Raw genomic sequence first — 11,583 nt, forward strand, 5'->3', positions numbered from 1 at the left:
ATACAGCATCAATATGAAAACAAATGTGGGAACATTAAGGAATAGGCAAAAATCTGAGCTTCAGTTTCTGCGCAAACTGAAAGAAACATCACTAAATCCAAAGAAAATCAGTCTTGTGGTGGGAAACTGTATTGCCACAATGTGGAGGAAAGTCAGATAACAGCTTCCAGCAAGACATCCCGTTCTCCGCATGTAAACAGATGTTTCCCCTCACAAGCAACATTATTTTCTTCACACCATTTCAAGCCTCCAGTAAAAATACAACTTGTGCATAAATCTTACATACAAAACATCTCATCTGATTTAGTCAGAGCAGATTCATTTGTCCGAGTCACTTACAAAGCACATTAGTCTGGTGTGCGCCACATTTTAGACGTGGCGTTTCAGCTCAAGTGACTGAAAACACAGGATTGTGCCGAGAAGGATTTAGAGTTAATTAAAGGAAGACACATATTATGTCCTAAGCTTTGACAGGGTCTACACGGCTGACTTTACCATGTGCTTTCTAAAGTGTTTTCTGGGAGCTGTCACGGTGTCTTAAAATTAATTAAAATTTGATGGTGGAAGCAAAACACAAGAAAATCTGTTTGGTTGCCATGGTTGAGGGTACTTTGCTGTGATCTGCTTGCAAACAATTTCAAAGTCATTAGGCTTAGCATGCATGTCTAATCACTTCATTGGCTTAAGTCTAAGCAGGACGGCCACTCTGGGTGCATCTCTGCAAAAACGGGCTTTTAAAGCTGTGTCATGTTTTGCTGCCTGATGAACTCAGCTGTTTGTTACGGTTCCTTGGGGGGAAAAAGCAATTACAATGTTGAGCTTAAGTCAGAGGTGCAGACATTCATTTATAAAGTAGGTCCTGTACTATTGTGACAAAAATAGATTCACAGTTCAACTGAGTCAAATTCATTAAAGGCTTTTTTGTTTGAAATCCAGTTCTGGGTTTATGAAGCAGACATTAATACCAACATAAGAGCGTGAAAAAAATGTTTTAAAAAATGCAGGTAACGACACATTTACCTTCTATTTGCATATCTGCTCACATACAAGCCAATGTCGGCAGATCTGTGATCATCCAAATATCACAATAACACTACCGGGCTGCTGATATATCAGTCTGGCTCATGTGTGTAGGAGGCGAGGCATCCTCGCAGAAGAAAAAGCTGAGAGATTTTTATCACTATTCTGTTCATTCTCTTTCTACAGCACATATTCCCATCTGTGGTGAGATTTCCTCTTTTGAAAGTGTCACTGAAGTTGGCATCGTCACATTATTCATTTTCTTAGACTCAACCATACAACAACAAAAAAAAAGATTCTGGACCTGCCTAAATTTGACAGCAGTATTTAAATGAGAATGCATCAAAACCGTTTGTGATTTCTGGCTTGAAAATTTAGTAGTAAATTCTCAACTCCTACAATCATTTTCCTTCCATTTCCTGCCATCAACCCTTCTCCAGGCTTAAGAGCAATTAAGTTTTAAGCAATTTTTGCATTAAATTAAAAATGTCAGCCCAAACACAATCTGTCAAAGGTAAAACAGCACAACATTTGTCCATAACTGGCATGTACAGAAACTATACATTTAGCAAAACACTGGCTCGTTCACTCCTGCTTGCAGCGCATCCAACACTCAAGTTCACAAGCTTTGGAGTATCAATAACTACAATGACTAATAAGAAAGATTTATCTATGAATAAAGGGTGCCATGCTTGCTCTGTTCGTGGTTTTTGATTACAAAATCTAAAATGTCCAGCTTGTGTCAAATATAATTTGTTCCAAAATATGAAGAATGAATTTAAAAAAAAAAAAAAAAAACAGACACATGGACCTTCAATCACAGGACAAGGTCTTGAACTAAAAATAGCTGCCAACATTAGAATAGACAGTGGGGGAAAGAAATGTGGAGGTTATAGGACCAAGTCTACATGCAAAACAAGAAAGGCAGAAAAATGTAGCAGGTATGTATGACTGTGAACATTTTTAACCCATCAGCAGCACTCTGACATTTGATGGCAAAAGACAACAGATGATCGTGCCTTTCAAGTTCGTGCATGCAAGTTTTTTTTCCCCCTCTCACTGCGGTACATCGACAGTTGGACAGAGACATTCGATGCCCTCTGATCAGCAGACAAAAATCTAAACACTTCAAGGACTTCAGCAACACTGGACAGGCCTTAACCCGTCTCAAGATATCCTGCAACTGTCCGCAACTGCAGACACACTCACATCCCACTCTTACCTGCAAGATGCACGGATGCCCATGGGATGTGATGCAGGGAGGAGGACCGGAGAGGAGAGAGTGCAGGTGTTGAATAAGCCGCTCACTCCATCCGCCACACGGAAAATAAGCGGGATTAGAGGTTCAGAAGAGGGAGAGGGAAAAGTAGAGTAGAGGAGGAGGAGCAGGAGAAAGCGATCAGTGCTGATGACTGAAAAGCAGAGATTATAGAGGAGGGGGGCTGGCAAATGAAATGAGAGGAAGGAGGATGGAACAGAGTCAGAGTGGGGGGAAGATGAGCACAGAGAGGAGAGACGTGGAGGCTCTGCTGCAGGCTGAGCACTGAGGCTGAGTCCTGGAGCGCAGGACACCACTGCACACCCGCCAACTCTCGCTCACTTTCCCTCTCACACATTCACTGTCTCTCTCTCTCTCTCGCTCTGTCTGACCGAGAACTCTCCTTGGCTGTCGTCAGCCTCTGGCCCAGCCCCTCTCTCTGACAGCTGGGAGATGATTGGGTGATACAGCCCAGCACTGCATTGCAGGTGAGGGACGACATCAAACCCCCCGCAGCGCCATCTCATCTGACCAAAACAACACCATTCCTCTTCCCTCTCTCTGTCACTCCATCATCATCATCACCTCCATCTCCCACAATGTTTCCCTCATATAATTATTTGCACTGAAACAGCAGTTAACAGCTAATTCTGCACTCATCACGCTCTGGCCTTTGTGGGGTCAACTCTTCACACTGTGAGGTGACCCACGCTGTGGGTTTCTGCTTCACAATCTTAATCACAACCTTTACTTTAAGCCGTCAAAAATAATTCCTTGGTGTTATGTTTCACAAGCTCACTAGTGAATCAAACATGACTCATTAGTACAGTCAAACATGAATCAAATACGACTGAAACTCTGAAATTGAGGCTCCAGTAATTTTTGTGAGAAAAAAAGAAAGTGCCAGATGTTTTTTGTTTTTTCAATCGGGACAAAATCCTGAACTACCAAATTAAGCAGCACACTGCAGAGGCTTCAGACAACAAACCCCAACCACCAGAGGCATGTGCCCAAATGTTTGACTGCCCTCTTAACTGAATTACTGTCATGTCACTCAAAGCTTTATGCATACAGTAATTTTTTTTTCACAATAAATTTGTTTTTATCTGGCATCAACACTTTTGTTTGTGGTGACTGACTGTGGTTTTGGATTTGACCCTCATATATTTCCCCAGTGCTAACTGATTAAATCAGTGATTTAATAATTTATGTCTTTCACCAATTCCTTTTCTACTGACTGCAATTTCTGATTTGACAAATGAAGAGCCAAAGTTGCAAAAAGTTTCTCAGGTCCAAATTCACAGTCACTGTCCCGTGGATGGAGTGCTCATCTGAGTGCTAATTAGTCATCCATGCTTTTGTCAGTAGACATCAATGAATATTATCAGTTCACTCTGTGTTTTTTTTGTGATGCAAAATGTGGTGGGGATGGTGTTGGCCCACTTAAAAATAAATAAATAATCGAGCTATTTTGATATTGTCAAAAATAAACAAGGCAGAAAAATATTTACATTTACAGAGCCATAAATAGAAACTGATCAACTGCTGTCAATTCAACTCTAATCACTTTCTACACCAATTAACCACAGCAATTAAACCCTCTGTTGAATGCTGTGTAGGTCCACGTTGGGCCATCAAAACAACTCTGACCCACAGGCTTCTCAGGGTGTCCTGTGGCATTTGTCACCAGGGTGTTAACAGCAGATCCTTTAGGTTATTTGTGCTGTATGGTGGAGGGTCAGGGTGCTAGACTTGTTCACAGATGCTTGATCAGTTTGGAATCTGAGTAATGTAGAGGCTAGAGGGGTGCACTTTGAAGCAAGTTTGACATAGCCAGGCTTTCTTTGTGTAAATTGCCTCAACAAATCCAAAACCCTAAGGTACAGGTATCACAATGGTGGTTGTCAATTTTCTTTGTTAATTCAGGTTTTTTTGCTCCGTACGCTGTGGCCCCATCACATAAAAGCAAGGCGTTGAACGTGTCATGTGACTCTTACTGTACACAAAATGGACTAATGGTGTGCTGTCTACATTAGTCAGTAACTTGTTTTAATAGACAGCTATGAGGAATATGACAATTTTTAAGTGCTGCTAATGCAAATAATTCAAGAAAGGAATACCGGTAGATCACTGTTACTCAAATATTAATGTATCTATTTAACCGATCACTGCCGACATTTATTTCTAACATAGCAGCAAAGATTGTCCACATCCAAACTTCACATATTTAAACAAGATATTGTATTGAAGTGCATTCAAGTCTGACACCATCTCTTAATGCAGAATGCAAAAATGTTTAGGTGGCCGTCGAAGTAGCATTCGCATGAATACCAGGACCAGGGTTTCCAAGCAGAAAATGGCACTGTAACGACATGATCAATGCTATTCACCTCACCTGTCAGTGGCTGGAACGTTGTAGCTAATCACTGTATTTAGGATGGGTATTAATGGAACTTTATTTGGGAATTAAAAAAAAAAAAAAAGAAACAATCACAAGGTTTGCCCACATGACACCCAATATGGGGTGTTCTGAATGACCTTTATTTTTGCAGATAAACAACACCTGTGCACCAAACGATCAGGTGCAGGCATCATCTGGTGCACTTTGAGAGGCACAGTTTTTGGTAAATTTGGGCCACAGAACACAGTTGGATATGTCACCACAGGGAAAGCACAGCAAATACATACTGAAAATGTATTTTAACTGAATTCCATTTATCTGCTTCAGTTTCAGAGTCACTGTATTGTCCATGCTGACTCACTGTCACAGTTTACCGGGGGCACTGGATACCGCAGAGCTACGCTTATGTTAGTAGGTACAGCTGTGCTTTGGCTTCTAGGGCAAGTCAAAAATCTTCCTCAGTCAGTGGCAAGTAAGTGCGTCAATTATTTAAAAAAAACAACAACAACAAATCAAATAGTGAAACAAATATTTAAATTTAAAGGTTTGTTTTCACAGGATCACAAATTAAACTCAAGATATTCTTCATCCTCTCCTCATCAGACTATTGGTACTCAGCAAAAAAAAAAAAAAAAAAACAGCAAAAAATGCACTGCATAAATTTGACAGTACCTGCGTATTTTAACAAAACAGTCCAGGCTGTATGCCTTTTTATTTACTAAAACTCTTTTGCACACAAAGTGCCTTATGAATGGTCTGTTAAACCGCAGCCTGAGACACATTTCCCTACTGAAGAAGAGCGATTGTGCTTCAGAGGCCTGAAATCTAATAGGGAACCACAACCACTTGACATCTCCATCACTCCTGAGCACATATCTGACATGACAGACTGTGTCAGCATCTCCTGCTTTCTCCTGGCTGTACTGTTTCCACCCATCCAGCCCAATCAGATCTGTAGAGTAAGATAAACAAGGACACAGAGGAGGAAAGAGCTCCTGGAGGTGGAGTTTGGCCAGAAAGTTTACCATCCCTGCTTCGCTCCCTCCAAACAAAATCAATTCAAAGTGCCTGGGCAGCAGAATGAAACAGCAGCACTAGGTAGCTGTACTGAGGGTGTGAGGGTGCAATGCACAAAAAGTGTAAACCAGTGTGGTGCAGCATTTTCACCAGAGCACTAAAACACCTACTGAGGGCATACAAGAGTCCTGAAAGAGACGACGCTTCAATTTTGTTAAATTCCCATAACATTGCGTTTCACTTTAACTATAGTTACAACACATTCAAATAAACTTGAGAAAATGCCAAGCTGAAGTGTACACTACAGCACCGGTTAAAGCACTTCACGTTTTCTAAGTCCATCACTCTGCACACAACAGCTAAAAATCCAACATTTTCACGGCCTGAAGCGACCAGCCTCCCCATTACAATGAACACACATATTCATGAAAGGATGGGGAGTGGCTAACCTGCAGTATGATGGCAAAGAGCACCAGAGACAAAATAGAGGGTACAGAGCTGTACTGGGCTGCAGATGATAAAAGATTTGATGGGTTATGTAATGAACTGCAGCTATGGCTGGAAGAGAAGAGAGAGAGAGATGAAAGCAAAGTACAACACAGTGCAACGGAGCTGGTAAATACTCTCTCTATTCCTGCTCAGTCTCCTGAGTGTGCGAGCAGTCCTAAAATTACATTTGAGGTGCAGAAAGTTGCAGAAACAAGTGGCTTCATGCCTGAAGTGATGCAAAAAATAAATAAAACAGAGAAGGCTGCTAGTGCAGGTCAGAAGTGGAATGTTGAAACTGAGTGGATGTAAGCTCTTTCAAATCCACCAGGGACACCATAAGGCCTGTTCTCAACCACTTGCACACACACACAAGTCAAAACACAGGTAGTCAGGTATTTAGTCAAGCAACAGCAGTTCACGTCTTCCTTAATGAAAAATACACCAGCCCACCAACAAGTCTGTGAAAACTGGCATCTGGCACAACAATACTACTACCCTGCCCGCCATCCTCTGAGATTCAACAAGCAGAGCATTCATGAGCCACCTCTGACTTTTCACACTTCTCGCATTGATGTCTCTCTCAAGCACACACACGCACATTCAGCACTACTCACTTGCATGTTAGACCACTGGCAAGCTTCACCACAGCTGTATTGATGGAGAAGATCCAGTCCAGGAGCCACATGACAAAACAAAGACACTGGCCTAAAGCTTTGTTACACCAGCTTGGAATAGACTAAAATGTAAGGTGGCAGAGGTGTTTTTAAAAAGGCAGACCAAGGAAGCTGTGACCTGGGACCAGATCTGCGCTATTCTCTCCCCTGGTTCTTCAACTGTACGGTGGCTGCTGTGTCCTCTCAGCACAGCAGCCACAAAAGAGCGACTGACACAAGAGAGAGGAGGGAAGGAGCCTGATGGGTGGGTGGGTGAGAGAGAGAGAGAGAGAGAGAGAGAGAGAGAGAGAGAGAGAGAGAGAGAGAGAGAGAGAGAGAGAGAGAGAGAGAGAGAGAGAGAGAGAGAGAGAGAGAGAGAGAGAGAGAGAGAGAGAGAGAGAGAGAGAGAGAGTGTGTGGGACAGACAGAGGAGGGGACACATTTGGATGTTTGGATTCTTGCCATTTACTTGATGGGTATTGATAAAAATGAGGCACTTTAAAAACTTCACATCACCGTTGGATGTGGACAATTCTGTAGTGTTGTGGAAAATGGTAATGACAATATCACAAAGGAGCATTTGTAGAGTAGGGCTGACTGTTTTCACATTTGATTAATCTGTCAGTTTCTCAACGAAGCGATTAGTTGTTCGGTCTATAAAAGGTCAGAAAATGGCTAAAAATCCCAAGCGATGTCGTCAAATGTCTTGTCTGGAGACAACTCGAAGATATTCAGTTTGCTGTTATAGGAGTAAGCAAAAAAAAAAATGAAAACATTTAATTTTAAAAAACTGGAATCTGGAGAATTTGGGCATTTTTTTCCTAGAAAATTTACTCTAACAGACTGATCTAATATCAAACAAGTTGCTGTTTGAAATAACAGTTGACAACAACTGATCAATCAATGCAGTGTTTGTGTCGCATGTAAAAATAATCCCAAATGACAAGTTACAGAAAATTGTTCATGTACAGTTTAGGTTAATAAGCTGTGTCAGGACAGCATTGTCAGGGCAAATGAAATTAAAGTTTTCAGCCTCAATTTGTATCATGAGTCGCATTCCTTCATAGACAATATTTAGCACCCTTAAACATAAAGACACAAAAAAATATGACTATCTTTCAATGTCTATAAATCCTGGACATCAGAGAACAAAGATGCTCCTTCTTATGTCAGAACATGCCTGTGAATCATGACAGTTTACAGTTTTCAGCATCAAAGTGATCCAGTGATAGCTGTGTGTACAACTTTAGGTCCATTACAGAAAGTAACTGCCGATAAGTTATTCATCTTATTTAATGGTGTCAAAAGTCAAGTCAGCCCGGCAATAAATTTTAAATTCCCACAGCAAGAAGAAGAAGAAACTGCAGCCTAGTAACAGCTGGAAAGATCAGGCTTACAGCTTTGAACATCAATATGGGACATGATGTGGCTACTGTGTTTATGTCATTCAGCTTAAAGATAAATAAATATATAAATAAAATAAACCTTTGCATAAGCCCATGCGCAATGCAGTAGGTAATAGTCATCATTAACTTCAGGACAAAAGAACTTTTATGACTCAACACTGAAATAACCCTTTCTATCATATTTCGTGTGCTCCAACATTATGAATGAATGGAAGAGCTAAACACATGAACAGGAAAATCCATAAAAATTCAAAGAAAATATTCCATATGAATGATTAAAGGACCATTTTTGATGTTCCATGCAATTTCTCCCAACTAGCTTGAGTTGCTTTGCATACTTGACTGAAATACACAAAATCTGCAACATGCAGCAAGTCAATTAGTGGCATTTTGTTTGATTCAGTAACATGTGATTTATTCCTTGACTATGAACTGACAGTGCTACTGAATCATGGTCAATTTAATGTGGCCTTTTTTTGAAGAAGAATTCATTTCTAAATATAAAACAACTTTTTTATGTCTAAAGTACATGTCTGGTATGAAAATTACTGTATCTGGAAGGTCACAGATGAACTGGAACCCCTGGCTATAATTACACTATGAAGACAAAAGAACACTCCTAACAACTCTGTGAAAGGGTTATTGAAAAGCGTCAGTCAGGGGAGGAAAGTAAGAACGTTTTCAAGTCACTAAATATCCCTTGGAGTGCAGCTTCATGCATGATCAAGAAATTTAAATAATACGGCACATGCATAAATCTGACTAGATCAGGCTGTCCTCAAAAACTGACAGACTGAAGAAAGAAAGGGACTGATGAGGGAGGCCAGCAAGACACCTGTAATTTCTCTGAAGGAGTTACAATCTTCAGTGGCTGGGATTAAAGAGACTGTTCACATAACAAATATAGTCTGTTCATCATCAAAGTGTTGTAGTAGAGAAAGAAAAAGCCAATGATCAAAGGAAACCTACACTACAGTTCACTAGAAGGCGTCTGGGAGACTATGAAGTCAACTGGAGGAAGATTCTTTGGTCAGATGAGACGAATTTTTTTATTTTTTGGCCATCGGACTAGACACAGACTAGATGAACAATGAACATCATCACAAAGGAACCATCCCCACCTCGAAGCATGGTGGTGGTAGCATAATGTGGGGATGCTTCTCAGCATCAGGCCCTGGAAGGCTCGTAAAGGGTAAAATGAATGCAGCAAAGTATCAGGAAATCCTGGAGGACATCCTAATGCAGACTGCAAGAGAACTGCAATTTCAGTGGCCTAAGGCTACACAGAAATGGTTTAAAGACAACGAGGTGAATGTTCTGGAGAGACTAAGTCAGAGGTCAGATCTCAATCCAGGAATTTGCGGGTGGAGTTGAAAAGAAAAAGGCATAACATTGCAATGTGCAGCACAGAACCACACCTGAGTAATAAGAACTCAGATGCACGAAAGCTCACGTTTTAAAAGTAATAAACAATGAAAATAGGGATTGAAAAAAAACATCACAAAGTGCAATCCCAATATCTGTCAGAAATACTGCAATTTAGTATTTACTCAACAGTTCAGCCCCAATTCAAACTGTGGTAGCAAATTCAGTATGACAGTTCAGAAATTATTGTTTCTTCTGGCACCTTAAGGTTACTACCAAGTGACACATTTGAGTAGGAATAGCCCTCACAATCCAGACATTAAGACATCTGCTTTTCACTGTGCATCATGGATACGTATATAGAGAACATTCTAAATACAATCTCCTGTCTTTTATGCTATAAGTGCCAACTCAGTTCACTTTGCACAGTGCAAAAATGGTCACAATTTGCAGCAAACCAAGAACTCAGAGTGCCTGAAAGCACCATGTGTTTTAAATTGCTCCCTCGGCATCTTCATATCTTAAATGCCAAAGCCTTTTCTGTTTATTTCTGTAGTCATTTAAGAAAATCATGTTGGTAAATAAGTAATAAGTGACAAAAAGCTGAATGAAGGTCCTGTTTGTAGACCACAGTAAGAGAAGCGTTTGTCGACGTACTTTTTGCCTGGTTTCCTGGGCTTTGTCCTCTTCTTCCTTGCTTGCATCGCGAGTACTGAAAAGTAGAAAGAAAACAGCTGGATAAAAAGCAAAAACATAAACCTTGGAGTTGTGTGTTTGTGTTTTTTTAAGCAGGATACTGTGTTGTTGCTCGAAGCTCTTTCTGTTATTTTAATATTTTAGACAGAGGGTACCAGGTGTGTCTCGGACTGCAGGTGTAAAACTCGTAGTTACTGCTTTCATTAGCAACTAGAGGCTAGCAGGCTGCTGAGCTGAACTCTCTCCAACAGAAACTAAACCGGCCTCGGCGATGTGTTGCCCCATTAAAGAGGAGGTATTAAGTTAGCGCCTAACAGCAACTTGCTGCTACTCACTGACAATTTCACGCGTTTGTCCATTATAAAGCCTGGTCCTGGTAAGTTTGTCAACAGACTTAGAGACTCTGTGGTTCATTTCTATTCTCCTCTTTATTGAAGTTTGGGCGCAGATATTGTCCCCAGTCTGATGCTATCTGATGGCTACAGCTAGCATACAGTGAACACACATACACACAGCGGAGCGCATGGTCCACTTTTACTTTTCATCAATTGTTACGTGTCTTTTATAACGTTAGTTGTTACTGTCTTTATAGCGACTAATTGGTCTCGTAAATCCCCACAACAAAAGCGCGTGTGTTCCGAGTTATCCGAGTAAAAAGCATTTAGATTTAGTTAGCGACGTTACCTTTTCTTTCCATGCTGATAGCCAGTCAAGGGATAAGCTGCGTTCAGGGACTGTTGGAAATGCCGAAACTCTAAAGTGCGCGAAATTGAACCACCAGAGTAGTACGGGCTGTAGGGGGCAGTGTGTATTACGAAACAACAGCTGGAAGCAACTTCAACTTTATGTTCAATATGTCTTTGTTGTAAAGGTAAAATATATATATATATATATATATATATATATATATATATATATATATATATATAAATAATATGAATTTTATGGAATATTTTTTTACTGCATGATCAGACTTTGATTTCAATCTTATGCACCATTTTTTCTCAATTTACCATTAGGTATACAAGGATTACCTGGCAATTGCTGAATAAATGTCAACAAAAGAAAAGAAGGGCTCAGTTTCAGAGTTGAGAAGATTTGCAAGAGTCACAAATTCAGTGCAAATTTTTTTTTTAAAAATCACTGTTTGCATTATTCGCTTTTGCTCTTTGGCTTTTGAGAGTTTTCAGTCAAAAATCCCAATAAGTCTCAACTGTGTCCATATCTCTATAGCTACCACAGAAACAGCTGAGTAAAGAAACAAGAGTACAGATACAG

General features: G+C 40.4%; 1 protein-coding gene across 3 annotated transcripts in view; it reads right to left on the reverse strand.

The window, feature by feature from the left end:
• srpk1b (SRSF protein kinase 1b) overlaps positions 1 to 11,053 on the reverse strand; it is a 24,416-nt gene extending 13,363 nt beyond the window's left edge. The window contains exons 1-2 of one of the 3 annotated variants that reach the window (XM_022201415.2): positions 10,990 to 11,053; positions 10,267 to 10,321 (exon numbers count right to left, since the gene is read on the reverse strand). In XM_022201415.2, coding sequence (XP_022057107.1) covers positions 10,267 to 10,321; positions 10,990 to 11,002 — 68 coding nt within the window. In that variant the 5' untranslated portion in view covers positions 11,003 to 11,053. Of the gene's footprint in view, positions 1 to 2,242; positions 3,048 to 6,799; positions 7,067 to 10,266; positions 10,322 to 10,989 lie in introns of those variants that run through there. The other 2 variants (XM_022201413.2, XM_022201416.2) reach the window with 2 other exon arrangements.
• Positions 11,054 to 11,583: the final 530 nt, after the last annotated feature.

This window comes from Acanthochromis polyacanthus, chromosome 5 (genome assembly GCF_021347895.1).
Source record: "Acanthochromis polyacanthus isolate Apoly-LR-REF ecotype Palm Island chromosome 5, KAUST_Apoly_ChrSc, whole genome shotgun sequence".
Classification (NCBI taxonomy): domain Eukaryota; kingdom Metazoa; phylum Chordata; class Actinopteri; family Pomacentridae; genus Acanthochromis; species Acanthochromis polyacanthus.